This window comes from Phytophthora infestans, genomic scaffold, assembly GCF_000142945.1.
Source record: "Phytophthora infestans T30-4 supercont1.21 genomic scaffold, whole genome shotgun sequence".
In the NCBI taxonomy this organism is placed as follows: domain Eukaryota; phylum Oomycota; class Peronosporomycetes; order Peronosporales; family Peronosporaceae; genus Phytophthora; species Phytophthora infestans.
In genome coordinates this window covers 462,846-479,530 of record NW_003303738.1, presented here as the reverse complement: position 1 = coordinate 479,530, position 16,685 = coordinate 462,846, and the positions used below count along the sequence as shown (strand labels likewise).

The following is a 16,685-nucleotide window of genomic DNA, read 5'->3' as shown; positions in this document are numbered from 1 at the left end:
CTTCCACAACATCGAACCGGCAGTTTTTACGTTGCAAGTCAAAGGCGTCGAGCTAAGCAGTTCGATACGAGGTCCAGAAATCGGATCTTCGTATTTTAAATAGCAGTTCGATACAAGGTCCAGAAATCGGATCTTCGTACTTTAAATTCGCTAAGTAGCAGCATGTACCCAACTCCATTTGGAGTCGTGTTTTTGAACACGTCGTTGCGTTCGTAGAAGGTCTACTTGCACCTTGTATTGAGATACTTGGCTTCGAAGGGGGTCTCTCTCCGCCTTCTTCTTCTCACGTCGACAACGCTCGTACGCAGGGTACACGTTTCATCTTGTCACTGTCTGTTGTATTTGTCAAAGAGAATTGTGCATTCGGAGGCGAGGCATTTGCATCTTCGTAGGTATCGATGAAGGCCAGGATATCGTGTAGCAGGGATTAAGCGTCTTGCTGTTCGAGTAACGACAGCTCCAAACTCATTTTTCTATAATGCCAATTGTTGCGGAACAAAGATAAATACTACAATCATTCCGTAAATAAACGACCAGCATTCAAATATTTTAAAAGATGCGCTGCAAATAATAAAGCGATTTTTTTTTGGTGCACTACAGTGCCTTCAGGGGATATTCTAGCACCGTTAAACACTCGGGGGACAGTATCCTGGCCTCTCAATAGGTGAAGTAGCACTGACAACATGTCCGCCTTCCGCTGGAGGCGGTTTACTCGACTGGTTGTAGTCAGGGGTTCCGAAAATGTTATTTTTATTAAAAACAAATTATTTTGCAGTAAAATACCTTATTTGCGAGCTCCCATTTCAGAATCAAATTATCTATTCCGCGCTCTCTCCAGGCAATTACCTTTAAACGAGCTCGATGGAGCCCTACGGACCAGCGGTCCAGCTGAACCGCAATCTACAATCGATCTGCCGCTCTCTTGCCCTCTCATTTTGATGGTTGATCGCTGAGACTCCGCGAGAGCCACCTGCATTTTGTGCATCATTGTCATTGTTCGATCTGTCTCCACCAACTAGACGAGTATCAGCCCACTGTATATTGCATGCAATAACACCAATAATTTTTGCACCCGTGGCGCTCCAAGCACTTAAAGCTATTTGTATTGCTGTTTTGCCAGTCTCAATAATAATATCATTTTCGGAACCTCTGGTTGTATGTAATATCCCAGAAGAATTGCGTCGACCCATGGATGACAATCTTCTAGCCAAGCATTTTGTCAGCTACAGACGACCACGCCCCATCCTTTATAGGGTTTGGAAACCTGCATCATAGCATGTTCTTCGTAATTGTGAGCTGGCACTTAATAGTGACGATTAGAGAGTCTTCCGGTCCGTCCTCCATTCGTAGAGGCCCCAGGTCGATGGCGTCATAGCATCGGGACTGAAGGGCAAGACTCTCTATTAACGCGTCAACACCAAAAACCGCTCCGTCTGTGACGTCGGGTGTCATTGTTGTCTGAATTGCGCTTGATTCTGGCAAAAATTTGAGGGCATTTTCCTCAAAATTGGACCTGTAACGTTTTGTTGAAAAAGACGGAAAAACTCGGCGGCAATGTTCCAAATCGTCGTATCTGTTGGAAGTCCGTACGATAAAAATCGCTACTGCAGCTCCAGCTCTGGAATCTCTTCTCTGAGGTGTGTAGCTGAGGCTTCAAGGTCTGCTACAAGTTGACGCTGCTTTATCTTGTAACGTGCCTGGTGTATGCAATTCCATCGACGTCGAAGCTCGATGTAAGCAGATTGTTGAGTGTCTAGATCATCAGCACACGACGGATCTTCTGTCTCGCGCGCCTTTAAGTAAGCCGTTTGATGGCTTAGATTATTTGACAGTAGACTCGATGGGCGACTGGACATTGATGCAGAGCGAAATACGTCGTCAGCCCTCCATTCGTTTTCGAATAAGCTATTGCGATCGCGTGTACCCCTCTCATCTACAGAGCCGACTAAATCGTCGGTCTGGACCTCCTGGTTCGGCAGGTAAGAGAATACTGCTGTCAATTGCCAGCTATCGCCTAATGGTCAATATCTATGGGGAGTTCCCTGTGCGTGAATGACCACGCAGCTTTTGAGTGGTGAGCGATAACAAAAGTTTGAATGATTTGTCGTCTAGTTTGGTACATAAGAAATGGGAGTTTCAAGATTTTGAAACATAGGTTTCGGAAAAAATAGCGACAGACGCAACGACAGCTCAAGAGCAGCACGACTGCAGCTCGCGTCTTTCGCTTCCCAAGCTTAAGCGTCCAAGAATCTAACCGTCGCCCCTCGATCTATAGTGACACGGTAGTTCGATAGCCCCTAATTGTAACGACAAATATTTTGGCCCCAAGTCTGAGCGTTGTAGGAGGGGGAAAACGATTACAGTACATGCTTCCTGTTCCGGTACTGGTATAAACTAATTCCCTGAAATTTCCGATGCAATCGTTTTAAAGAGGGAAAAATTGTTTGGGCCTTTGATAGGGGTCTTTTGGCGCCAGTCATTTTATCTGATCGCTCCACGCAAAGCTCGCACTTCACACAACAGAACCCGCAACGAGCAGCACATCTAGTCATGGGGAGGTGGATGAAGATACAGCAGAAGCGTGGGCTTATCCAGAAGGCAGCTGATTTCCCCAGCAAGAAGAGCTGAATACGTGGGCAAAGGCAGAGTACAAGTTAAAGCGGGTACCACCACAGACTACAGTCTCCATCATCCTGAAAAACGCAACCAAGATCATAAGCGAAGGCTACGGCGATGGCAAGAGGCGAAGACCGCGACACGTGACGTTGCCTGCGCTGGAGAAATTGCTACTGGATTGGATTATGAAGGTTAAAGCTATGGGTGTGTGCCTTTTTCGCAAATTAATTAAGATGAAAGCTCGTGATATACACCAAGACTTGTGTGATGCGTGGGACCCGACCTTTTCAAATGGGTGGCCAACCGCTTTTGAACGGAGGCACCGACTGAAGAGTCGAAAACTGCCTGGTGAAGCTCTATCTGCAGATCCTGTAGCGGTTGCCCTAGGCCGCCAGCGACTTCAAGAGATTACTGACCTGTACGAACCTAAGGATTTCTACAACATGGATGACACGGGGCTTTGTTACGTCATGGCTCCGGCCCGCTCAATTTGTACTAAGGAAGCCCGCGGCGCCAAGAAAAAGAAGACGAGAATAACCCTCACTCTTACTGTAAACGTGGACGGGGACTGACAAGCTGCCGGTGCTCTATCTGGGGCACGCAAAGAATCCTCAGTGTTTTAAGAAAGGCACGGCGGAGGAACTCGGCTTTAGCTACCGTTCTTAAAGGAAGGCGTGGATAACAGGCGTCATATTCAGGGAGTGCTTACTCAATTTAGCTAGGGATATGCGAGAGTGTGGGCGTCATATCCTCTTGCTTATCGACAATGCCTCTTCACACAAACTAGGGGATTTTGTGTGCACCAGTATTCGAGTGGCGTTTCTCTCCCCCCCAACACTACTGCGTTCCTACAACCTATGGACGCTGGCATTATCGCATCCTTTAAAATGGCGTACAAAAGGAAGCAACTCCGGTGGGTATACGACAAGATTAAGGACGGCGTTGAGATGGATAGTACGGCGTACGCTGTGGCAATGCAATGGAGCAATGAAATCTGGACTGAATTGCAAGGTAAGCGTACCAGTGAGAACTGCTTTCGCCAAACGGGTATTATATTTAATGCTGTAGATGAAAGAAGCAAAAATACCAATTTCATAAGCTACGGAATCAGATATAGATGTGGAGGACATTATTCTCCTTGCTTCTCAGTTGAATTTGTAGTGTTACCTTTATAAAATATATCGAATCCTAGGATATGGTCGGGCCACGATACCGATAGTAAAACCATGTACAGTAGTAGCCGGAACTGACCATTATCCATAACTGAACTCCTTATGCACAAATCCAAGCATTACCCACTGAGTAAAGTTTTCCGATATACGTTTTCTTGAAGAATGCGATCACGAGGTAGTGTACGCTCCGAATTCGTCATTGCTATCACTGCAAGACAGTAGCAAAGTTCAATCCATTCCAGCATAAGTTAAATGCCTACAGGGTACTTCGGAACAGAGGTCAGCCAAGGTGACACAAAAGATCTCACGAACGTTAATCAAGAATCCACTTCAGCCCGAGCTCGTACCAATCAATCGGCACTCGTCCTCATCGAAGCGAACTTGAATGTAGCGCTCGCGTGCTGGGTCGAGGACATCCATATCTTGATTTGAGGCATCCATATATACGTGTACATCTGGCACGCGCCTGGGGATACGCTTGCAAGACGTGTGCAAGCGTTGATAAAAAGGTTGCACTGACGGGAGGCAGATACAGACGTGCCTTAGGCTACCAAGAAGGCCATACAGGTCATGACGACTCACATCGTGACTCGGTGCCCTTTTTTCGGCACGCTGAAGAGCCTTGTTAGTCTTCGCTATCGGCATTGACACCGTCTTAAGCTCGGTATCAAATTGCAGCCCCAAAACTTCCAGGCGCGTCGACCATGAGGAACATTTGTTCTCGCTGATTGCTCGCGACCCTAGTATGGCTAGTATAGCGAGACAGAGTGCTGTCGCCGCGACAGATAAACGCGCCGGTGTGTCAGCTTCCACGAGGACATAATCATCCACCCATTCGTAAGGAAAGAGCGGCTCTGAATTGGGCTAGCTCCCCCGCTGAGTGAGCTGGGCTCTCGCGACCATGGTGGCGAGCCGGACCACCCAAACGACGCGGACATATCGACGACAAGCGCGCCGCACTGGGGTAGACGCCCGACCATCCCCCGGACGGCCTCGCTCACCAGCACTAAGTGCATGAATGACCCTTGACAGCTCCTTCTTGGGCACGGCTCCAAACGGGCTAAATTGTATACCATGCAAGGAGGCAGCGATGTCATCATCGAGCAGTAGATACGGACCAGCAGCTTGACCCTTGCTGATGCTTGATACGGCGGCACCTAGGTGTCTGTTGGCAGAATGGTAATTGGCAGGTGGAATATATTCGTGCGGATCACGTTGCAGCCACCGTGGAGATATACCTTCCGATGCAATTGATTGCAGAAGTTGTCTGTGGTGGTAACCCTGCAGCAGGACCTCGTAGCCACGAGGGCATAAGGCCTTGTGTAAGCGTCGATATTCTGGTGTCTGACCTCACACTAGCTCAACCAACTGGACGAGAGAATAGCCATGGTAGCGCGTAGTCGGAAAGAGAACGTTGTCGTACATATTCCACTGAGGCTGAAATTGCTGGTTCTGTCAGCTCAACGGTGTTTGGCATTTCGATCTGGTAGGCATTAAGAGCACTAGAAATGACCAGGTCTCGTCGGATGTCAGCTGCGCACAAGGCGTGTTTAAGTGATCCTTGCACAATACTTGGGTCAGGCAGCCCAACCAGTGGGGAAAGCGATTCCTCTTAAGATGTGGGTATTTCGAGCCGACGTATAGCCTGTACGGGGACGTGGAAAACCTTGGTGCTGCTAGGTTGAGCCGTCGCAGTAGGTAGTAGAGCCGCCCGTGTGGTACACGGGCGGATCTGAAACTTGGCCTTCGATGAAGGTTCGGCAGACAATTGCTGGCTCACCCAGTGGGTGCTTATATGTAGTGGCTTACGCCGACATCGTGTCGAAGATGCCGGGTTGAACATGGAGGGTGGACGCTGTTTTCACGGTGTGAATCGGCAGGTTTCAGAGCTTGCGCCAAATTCAGCTCGATCTCCCCTCAGGAATCAAACGGATATGTTTCCAGTCTAAGCTGCGTACGCTGGGCGAACGCAGCTCAGACGTGCTCAGGCTTGCGTCGGCCGCAGACGCATACCACCCAGCGTTTTTTGCAATGTACGCACGTACGCACATACGCACATCGGTATCTCGGCAGGCCAGAAGTGCAGTCGGTCTCGAAACGTGCATTTTGCTGGGTCTTTTGTGCTGCAGCCCCTCTTGGATAAATAGTGGAGGCATACTTCCTTATTGTCCCTTATGCTCTCGCCAGCGTACCCGGGTGCCATGCAAACCAGTCCATGCTCAAACAAACTCAATAAAGGCATCACTTGACAGCCATCCAAGGAAACAACGTCGCTTTTAGTGCCGGTAACTCGTCGTTATCTATGAGTTGTTGACATATTTTGCGAAAAAAGAAATTGCATTTTTGGAAGCCAAAAACCAGTAATTATCGTATCATTTAGATATACTTAATGTCCTTCCATCAAAACTTACGCAAGTTTATCTTTTAAATATGCTGCTATTTTGTGTGTCTAGAAAGTAACTGACTCGATTTAAGGGACGACATATTCACATTAGCAATGACAGCAATAGCTGCAGTATTTAGTTTATGCGAGAATGTTGTTGGTAGAGCATATCAATAATCCTTACATCGACAACTTGCAACTTGGACGGTCGACGCGGCAAACGCTACTATAATTCATGTGAGAATGGTTGGGACATTCCAATTATTTTTTTTGACAAAATTACATTTACATTTACGTGTCCTTTGTGTTGCGTCGTACAGTTTCTCATCATTCATATAAGTAATTATTGCTCTCAATAATGTCGCCTCCACTGGAAGTCAGGAGTAATGATAGTTTTTTCAAACACAACAGCGACGTCATCTAAGCTCCCAAGAAATCGTAGGAATGGCGTCAACAAATCTGACTGAGTAGTCATTCTCGACACTCGACCGAGGACTGGGTCCCAACCGAAATGTGCTGATCCATGTGCAGTAACCCGTCGTCCGAGCAGAGCGTTCGCAATCTGTAAATTTCTGCTTACTGATTCACCTCCCTTCGAGCTCATGTGAGGGAAAACCTTTTCCAGTGTTCGTTCGTTGATGGTAAAACTTGTTGTCATGGTGGCATTAAGAGTGTTCGCAGAGTTCTGGTTGAGGTCTACTAAATGAAGCTCAACGTCTTTAAGCCAGAGACTTTGGCACTTCCACATTTACATTATCTCTTCTGCGCCGCGTCTTGAGTTGAAAAGCACCTCCTCACTCATATTCTCGAGCAGGAAGTAAAGCTGGGAGGATGCCATTGTCACAGAGTCTGACGAGGACTTTCCAGACGACTGGCGAGCTCCGAAGCGAAAGACTTGAAAATACTTGAGTGCAACTTCCCAAACACTTTTGTCAGTCGGTACAGCAGACGAAACTGCACGACGTCGCACCTCGAGCTCCTCTATCTCCATCTGTAACTGCACTGTGGTAGCTTCAAGCTTCTTCGCCAATGCATACTTCTTCTTCCTATATCTTACCTGTCGCATTCGACGCAAATCACGTTGACGCTCTTCTCCTTTCACAGTCGAGTTAATCACGTTTTTCTCCACGATCGGTGCTTGTATAGTTGCGATAGATATGATACGTCGATCATGTATATTGTATGCTTTTCTGTTCAGCGAGTACGACGAAGGGTGTGAGTCTTTGTGGTAGGTGAAATAGTCGCCATCTTCGCCTTGCGTGCACTCATTGAACAGCCAGCCACGCTGTACGACACTACCAATCACATCATCGCTGAAGGACTGGCTGTTGGGTGGGTACAGCGTGTAACTGTCCATGGAAACACAAGAGTTTAAAATGTCTTTCTGGTGTCCGAATCGGAAATGGCGACGACAGCTCACTCGTGACGGGATATAGTGACTTGATTCGTATCATGTCAAAGTACGAAAAGAACAGCTGATACGAATGATGAGTCACAACAAAAAAGTCTAATCGGCGATAACGGCGACTTTAGGTCGAATGACTAGAGACGATACTGGTAGAAGTCGCATGAACCAGAAAGCCACACTTCACCGTTATGTAAACAAAAATCCTCACACTGAGTCACGCTTAACTACTACGGACCAGGCTGTACTAATCGTGTTTATAATTTAGATTCATAGTTTTAGAAAGAATCACAATTAACTAGCACGAAGGAGCGCACGCTCGACTTCCTGTTGCACCGAGTCGAACATGTCTTGCTTGAAGGTGGCTAGCAGCTCGCACAACGTACCGATAAATTCACGGCGACCGCCCAACAGTGGCTTGGCTTCTAGCGTCACGCTAATGCATAGCTGGATAAGACATAGACCCGGCGACACCTCTGACAGTACGCACCAAGATCTTTCCTGGTATCTGACCCCGTCAACTGCAACACCGAACGCTTCAAAGAACTCGTTCTGGCCAGAAAGAACGATAACTTCTCGCTTGGCTTCCACGTATTTGTATCCCGTAAAGCGAAATCGAATCTTCATACGTTCTAACTCCAACGTCGTGGCACGTGCCACCACTTTCTCCTTCAGGGTAGACTGAATAAAAGCACAGCCAAGGTTTGTATCCAACTGTCAATGGACCTGTTGTATAGACTGGTACCTACCGGAATATGTTTGTCTTCTTCGGATTTAAAGTTTCCGGTCATTTTATCCATGAACGCCTTCGCGACGAAACGATAGTCGAAGGGGAGCACATCACACTTGAGGAAGTCAATCCTCGTGTTGGAAGCAGACAGAGATTGCTGGTTAACTTGGAGGAACGGTGACGAAATGGCGCTAAGACCTTTCGACTGAAAGACGCTATCGGTGTCGTAAAACAAGTTACTTAGATCGTGACTCAGTTGCTCCAGTACCTTGTACTCATGAGAAGAACCGACAGACACGAGGTTCGCGTTGAGACCTCGAGATAAACCTGCGAATAGGAGCTGGTGATATGTTAGTTTCAATTCGAGATGATAGACCACCTTCGTTAATTTCGTACCTGCGCCGTTGCCTGCTTGTGGAACATGTCGTGATGGTCTTCAGCTGACTCTCAATGAGCACCCGAAGATTTCCTTTTTCTGCCTCGGCTTCTATTCGCAACTTCTTTTGTCTTTTTGCTAAACCTTGCCAGGCACCAAGTCGTCTGTTGTCGGACGACAGGAAGTCGCAGGAACTATCTGCCTCTAGAGATGTCATAAACTGGAGCGCTTCTACTTGTTCCTGCAAGCCTGCAGCCTCTACTCGCAGCTCAAGCAGCTGCATTTTATGAAGGTCTCGCGATCGATTTTTTCCTGGAACTTTTAACTTGGCTTTGACGGAGGCGATTTCCTCTGCGTCAACGCTGACTTGTGCACTGGAATGAAGTCGTGGTCCTACCAGTGTCATGTCTGAGACGGTCTCCACTGGCACGTTGTGCACACTGGGACTACTATCATCGCTGCTGTGACCCGACGTGAATCTATAGAGACATCGTCACAAGTGTCAAAGAAGGCCAACGTTGCCTCTAGCGCATTTAACTCCTCAGTGTTCATCTGAATATTGCGTTGCTGGCTTTGAGTAGTCAGCGCAAATAGAAAATGAACGGTGCGTGTGGTCAGTCATCAGGACCTGACCAAGTTACCAGTTTTACTTGTTTAGGTTACAAAAATGATGGGATAAACGTTTTGTTGCAGACAGATAAACTTAAACAGAAACATACGGGGCAAATGTTGACCAAATGTCCCACTGGCGCTTTTCTAACTTCACGTGATATTAGCTCCACGTCCGAAGTACTAATAAAAACCTTGCTTTATTTAAGGTTGTGAAAACTTGGTATCGCAACTTAACTAGTGCAAATATGGTGAATATTGCCTGTGCATGATGCAAGTGCAGCATAATGAGGTGCGATTCGACCTAAAAACACTCTATGCGCGTACTTTACACTTTGGTGTTCTTGACGTTAGATTACCAGTTTTGGTATTGGATAAAGATTTCGAAAGATGATAAAGCAACTTTGCACTTTCAAGGTAATTTTGAAAATATAAATAAGATGATACAGATGTTCTGTGCATGGATGAATATAGAGGGTTTTCCGGAAGACACAAAGGCATAGTTATGACTAGAGAATTGGGCTGGTAGTGCACCTATTATTAATAGGGGTTTCAAAATCGACGTTCTTGGCATTTATTCCAGCTCCAGACGGTGACGCCATTTCACGGGGAGTGTCACTGTATTTTGAAAATCCGAAATACCCTTGGTATTTTTACAATACTATTTTGGACGAATGACCAAGGGAAGGAAGGGGGTCAGCAGCAGGAAGTCGATGCCTTGCCTCTCTACGAGAAAGGCCGTGCCATTGGCGTCAGCTTTACCAGCACTCACCCCTCCCTCTCTCTATAATCTACCATTTTGCTCCCTCCCCCGCATCCTGACAGGCACATCGCTGTAGCATAGCGTTAAGAGAAAGCCTTCGGGCCGCTTACTCTTTTTGCACACTACATACTTGTAACTACATACACAACGAGGTCGTGTTTTAGCTATAGAGATCAGCGCGAGCAAGGCTTCCTTCGTGCGGCTGACTCTGCAAGTATAAAAAAGGAGTGCTACCACGGCTATAGCTGACCGCGCACTCCGCCAAAGTGACGATTTTGAAACCCCCTATTAAATTTTACATAATCTAAAGCTGACTTTAGAGTTGTAATGAGCAATCGCTATAATGGGCTTCTTTTTGTTTTTGGATTAAAAATCAAATACAATTTACAACGAATATACATGTACAAGTTGTCATACGACATTTCTAAGGAATATTTATCTGTTTATGAAGGTAATGTAATTTGAGCAAGGGGGTCATTATCTATTATTATAAGAAGAAAATCTTAGTAGCTCACAACCACAATTTCTAAAAGTCTTTTTTTCATTTCGAAATTCGGCTTGTGTTTACCACTCCATATTCGTACTTTGCCCGAAAGATACTTGACACATTGGCAAGTAAACATTTTCGTTCAAGTGATGAGTACACGATCCAGAACCAGCGAGCCAAGATCAGTTCTCAATCTCCAGTCCGAATAATAAGCCTTTAACAACTTAACCGAACGGTTTGGCAATTGAAAAAGACAATCTCTATTTTCCATGTGTGTGTACTCTGTAGCACCATTATTCAGACCTCTACAGCGGAGACACTTAGACCCGCTGCAAGTCGCATCGAAAATGAGACCTCACAACAACGTCAAAACAAGGCCACCCACAGAATGCCGGAATTAACGGTATTTTTGCAACCGATCAATTTTTTGCAACCAGTGGCCCGTAAAAAGTCTGCAGCACCAACAAAATTAACCAGTTTGGCATCAAAACAGTGTCCCAGTTAAAGCGCGCTATTGCTTACAGTATTGTGAGCAAAGCGATGGTTTCAAATGGACAGGAGTATCTTATGCGAGATTTTACGCCTTCCGACTCTTACGGTTTTGTCTTGAAAGGTACTTTTTACACGGTTGCAGAAAACACGTTAACCCTTTCGTTTCCATAAAAATGCATAGAGTATGATTTAGCAAAAGTGGGTGGGTCTCTTAAATTATCCGTCCTGGTTTTGTCAAATAGACTAATCGTTTATTGTATTAAATAACGTATTACACCGTATTTTGATATATGAAATTCTCTGAGACGGTGGCAACCCAACTGTCGCAAGCACCAATATCTACCACTTAGAACGCAAGCGTAGTCTATTTTTCACCTCAAATTTTATTGTGTCTCTTACGTTACGGTGTTGTGTGGCACACCGAAGAATGCACTCGAAGCCCTCGACGAGGGGGGAGGGATACATACTAGCGGAAGCGCTCTATAGTGATTTCAGCAAAGAAAATCATTTGTTGGCGTCTAACATCTAAAAGATAGGGTAAAGATTCCCCGAGGCTGCCCTCATTACGGAACCGAGACCGAGACGTCGATGGATGGAAACACTGACTGAGGATACCGACATACGGGTCGACGATCACGTAGCGGTGGCACGTGCACCCGCGGATAGGGCGAGTACTGCGACCCAGGCGATGAATACGAGTGCGTTGTCGGTTCCGGAGGGGCAGCAACAGACGAACGAGGTGCTTTTTGTCCATGACCCGCCGGAGATGACGACCGTCAACACCACCGTCATCGACAGCAAGCTGGGACTCACGATAACAACAATCGACGGCCACACCACACGACGGAGGTGGCCATGGCGCCAACCTTGGACGGCAAGACGGATCTAGAGGCGTACGGCATTTAAATCTATGTGACGACGACATAAGATGCTAATGTCACAGTGAAATCAAGAAGAACAAGATCAAAGTCGATGGAAGCGTCGTGCAATGTGTGAATATACTGCGTATGGCAGTAAATGCAGGAATCCAACCCAAACGGAAGATTACTGCGAAAAGCACAACGTTACTTTATGCGAAAGCACCTACCCACTCGATACATCCAGCCACATCTTTGTCAAGAAGCGTCATGGTCATGCTGGCAGAAGTACCATGGATATTATCTGCCTAATCTGGTCTACAATCTCGAAGGTCATCTCATGCGAAGCTCTTCGATATACAAAATGCAGGCACCTTTCCTCCGATCAAAGGCAAGCAAGAGGACTACGCGTTAGGCTCACGTGGCTCACGTGACCGCAGTTCCGGTGTCGCATCGGTACAGCAATTTGATTATATGAAAAAAATGAGAAGTGGATTTATAGATACTTGGTTGGTGCAGATTTTTGTAAGCAAAACTACCCACACTACACTGCAAGCTTGAGGACAAACCACGCTTCGGTAGCTCTCAACGTGAAGATATTATTGCGTCAGATGTCCATATGGCCGGTTGCGAGTCATCGTAAACTGCATTTTCTCCCAGACCATCGGCGAGGTGCAAGTGGCTGCTGGTGGGACAAATTTGCATTAGTCAAGGTGGCCAACGACTAGCAAAGAGGCTACATCCTCTCGCACTGTTCCGTGCCTGCCGACAAGATGAATTGGCGTTTGACGAGCAGCGTGTGTAGCAATCGCTGCAGGTCCAACACAATGGACATCAGTCGGAAATTCGCAGTCTAATCACCAGCCACACCGTGTACAAACCGTCGTAGTAGCTACCGCGCATGATTGTTGTTGCCGCTGACGCTTCGTGTTCACATCGGTTAGGGAATGCAGCGGCCAGTGTAGCAACGGTATCGCTCCAAACGGGCAGCATGTATGACTGACGTTCGGCGCCCATGTAGCGTTAGCATCGTACAGCGTGCGGACCGGCGTGGCGACAGCGACTTGTCGGCGTTAGCAACTTATGTGTGGACCAGCGTGACGACAGCATGGGAATCGAGCAGCATTTCCACCAGAGATTTCGGTGGTGTCAGGCAGCGTGCAATGGTAGTGACATCGGTCAGTGTCAGGCGGCGGATGGGTTAGCAGAGATGGGTGGGGGCAGTCGGTATGAACCCGAGTGTTCACAAGAAAGGAAATTGCGGAATGAGACTCGTTGGGGCTTGGCGCGCGCTCGACGCCCCCGCACGCGAGTTTGAATCGTTGACCCTCCAAAGCGGCTTGTTTCGCGCCAAAACATTGCGAGCTTCAATGTTGAAGTCACGTTTTCGCCGATGTCCTCGGTTTGACCAATCAAATAGCATTCCGATGATTCTAGCAGTCTGATTGGCTAGCAAAGTGATCTTTAATATACGCGTATGGCTACCTATTTCGATTATGGGTAGTACCTATTTTTGCTATGAGGACCAATTACCTTGCAGTAGTTATACCCGACAGCGTATGCTCCTTTGTCGGGTCCGTTTTGACGTAGAAAAGCGTACCTGAGGAAATGTAAGCCAGTAGTTCTGTGGCTGTGCGCTTCAAGACCACATCCTCAAAAAAGGTAATCCTAACTTTGATCCTGGAGGTAGTAGTTAGATCTCTACCACAGCATGTCGTTCGCCAATTTAAGTAGTAGTATGCTCTTGTGTTTTTGAAATGACATCTCCAGTTAACTTTTTAGGTACGTTTTGGTTGGAATTGGCCATTGCTTTTTTTTCGTACAATGATCTTTCGAACGGTCTGATTGGTCGGAATCACGTTCGGCACTGTTTAATTTCCAAAAAAAATGCGTTATGCAGAGTATCGTGAGCGCATAAAAAGACGCCAAGGACAGTAAACAACGCCACGTGGTGCAGGCATCATCAGCTACAAGACACAAGCGTTTGCTGGTGGCGCAGCAACACACATGGTGCGCCGTTGTCGTCATCATGACGTCCCCCTTGGTGTCGATCATCAACCTGTCGATGACCGCCATCTCGGGGCCTTTGGCAACATGTGCCCGGACTGGCAAGGAATACGAGTGTGGCGGCGTCTCCTCTGATATCGCCGCCACACTCGTATTCTTCCGCCAGTTCGAAATCATCGCCTCTTCCACGAATGCGTGCACCGCTATGTGGTTCGCGAGGCGTACGTCGGTAGTCGTGTAGGAAGGCAAGTGTGCGACCCGATTTTGGAAGGCAGGCCCTCACATTCGTAGTGCTGAGCGTTGATTCTTCAGTTGCAGAAGTCAAGTAGCAAAGTAGGTACCCTGTATGGCGAAGTGGAAATGCACCGGCGTTGTGGGAATAATCTGAGTAGAGCGGTGATCTGTGTGGTGCTGTGTTACCACGCGCTCTGGTATTGTAAATATCGTTTTGAGTGTTGAAACTATTGTCCTGTGTGCTGCTCTGGATCGATCATACGACAATTTGACTATCATACTCTGCCCTCATGTCACTGTATATGAACCAAATTGTTTATTTTTATTATTATTCGAGCCACAGCTCGTACAGGTTGCCTTTGCCTCATTCAGTTTAGGTATTTATGCAAATAATACCGTTCTTTCTCATCCCATTTCTCTAGCCAATGGTAGGGTTCGCTTGGAGGTAGCACATCATATGTCAAACCGACAGATTGCTCTTGCTCCCACAATGGCGATCGATAGTAGGCACACTTGCTGCACGTGCATGGCTCTCGTATATCCATATATTCGAACTGATCCGCGAGAATGTCAATTTCGCTCATCGCAATCCATAAGTTATTAACTTTGCTGAATGCGTTCTCCAAGATTTTACCTTCATTCCAAGCTTGAGCTCTCTGTTCGGTGCTCCGAACGTCTGCCATCTGGATGTCGACTTCAATTTTGACATCAAGCATCTCTGCTTTTTCGACAAGAAATGTTTTCAGATATTGCAGTCGGTCACGTATCATTTCGGTAGTTATCTAAACGTTGTAGTAACGAAAAGGTGTTAGTACCATCATAACATATACGAATTTAAGACTGGTCTTTCGTACCTCTGAAAGCTCCATACACAGCTGCAGCCAGCGTACCATCCATACAAAGTGATGTCTGTCGTAGCCGCTGTATGGATCCTTGGAATGGTCGACATTCATAACGTACATTTCCTTTACCGGCAACATCTCAATAAAGTCATCAACGTCTTTGGTTGAGTGGAATACATTCTCAAAAACCTGCAATTAAAAAAACGTTTGCATGTTAGCAGTTGTATCCATGACACCCTCAGTTTGAATGTTGACGCAGTACTCGATCTTTTGCTGGTATAAACACGGGAAGCAACGAGTCAAAGTTGAGTCTGCGGTGGCACCTGAAATGAACAAGCGCGTCTTTTATAACGATCGGTTTGTAAAGCTGCTCTCCATTGGACGCTGCAACTCCTGCAGTGAAAGGTAGCTGCAAGACGTGTATGTCAGTAAGAAAACTAGATTCGCTATTAGCACCACACTAGTTACCTCTGCCTTGTCGAGGCGCCAATCCATTCGGGAATGAATTCCAAGTTGCTAGTGCCAAGTAGATAGCTGTTTTGGAAATGAAAAATGCCAGAATGAGAGAACATCATCACCTGAGTCTCCTAACCGCAAGTTGCAGTTCAGAGACACTTCGTGGTGCAGTCTGCAGCAAGGAAGGAAGTTCGTATCAAGTTGCTTCTTTACGTTGCAGTTGGGAACCAGCTAATACTAAGAGTAGTACAATCGTACCTGCCTAGTATTAGATATGCAGGTACACCACTGCAAGTGGTATGGATTCGAAAAAGTGTGTGTTTGGTGAGAATCTAGAAAACAAACAAACTTGGAGCTGTACTTATCGAAAGGTCGCTCAAAACAATCTAGAAGAGTATGACGTGAAAGAGCGAGCTAGTAAGTTAAAAATGAAGTTCATCTAGAATCAGCATGTAATGGCCGGTAACCCTCATCTTGAACATCTTTGCGTGGATCAAACAGACTACGTCAAGAATGTTGGCAACTGCGTGCAGTGGCAATGAACGTTTAAGCTTCAATGATGCAGCTGTCACCACTTCCACGCGCGGGGAGAGGGAGCAGAACCAAAGGCAGCGTTCACGACCGACATGTAGTAGCAGTGACAATACGGTCACTAGCAGCCGCGTCGCGATGGATTCCACGCAACAGTTGTAGCAGCTGTTGAGTCGGAGATAGCGGCGTCGTCGTCATGTCTCCCAGTTTGCTGTCGATCACCAAGCTGTCGATGGCTGTCGTCTCCGGCCCTTTGGTAGCAAGCACCTCGTTGCTGTGTCTCCTCCGATATCGTCGCCACACTCGTTTTCATCGCACTGGTAGCAGTACTCGCCTCCTCCGCATATGCACGCACCACCACTACGTGATCGTTTACCAGTAAACTAGCAAATCATCGCACAAGATTGTTGTTGCCGTAGCCGTTTCGCGTTCACATCGGTTACGGAATGCAGCGACCAGTGTAGCAACGGTATCGCTCCAAACGGGCAGCATGTATGACTGACGTTCGGCGCCCATGTAGCGTTAGCATCGTACAGCGTGCGGACCGGCGTGGCGACAGCGACTTGTCGGCGTTAGCATCTTATGTGTGGACCAGCGTGACGACAGCATGGGAATCGAGCAGCATTTCCACCCGAGATTTCGGTGGTGTCAGGCAGCGTGCAATGGTAGTGACATCGGTCAGTGTCAGGCGGCGGGTGGGTTAGCAGAGATGGGTGGGGGCAGTC

At 47.1% G+C, this 16,685-nt stretch overlaps 2 protein-coding genes across 2 annotated transcripts; both read right to left on the bottom strand.

Moving 5' to 3' along the window:
* Positions 1-7,011: 7,011 nt before the first annotated feature.
* PITG_11830 (uncharacterized protein) lies at positions 7,012-7,528 on the bottom strand (the record flags this gene model as incomplete). The annotated part of the gene is made up of 2 exons (XM_002901275.1): positions 7,012-7,065; positions 7,229-7,528. The coding sequence occupies 2 exons, from the start codon at positions 7,526-7,528 to the stop codon at positions 7,012-7,014; spliced, it is 354 nt and encodes a 117-aa protein (XP_002901321.1).
* Positions 7,529-7,870: 342 nt separating this feature from the next.
* Positions 7,871-8,729, bottom strand: PITG_11829 (uncharacterized protein; the record flags this gene model as incomplete). Its single annotated transcript, XM_002901274.1, has 3 exons — positions 7,871-8,257; positions 8,326-8,646; positions 8,703-8,729. The coding sequence occupies 3 exons, from the start codon at positions 8,727-8,729 to the stop codon at positions 7,871-7,873; spliced, it is 735 nt and encodes a 244-aa protein (XP_002901320.1).
* Positions 8,730-16,685: the final 7,956 nt, after the last annotated feature.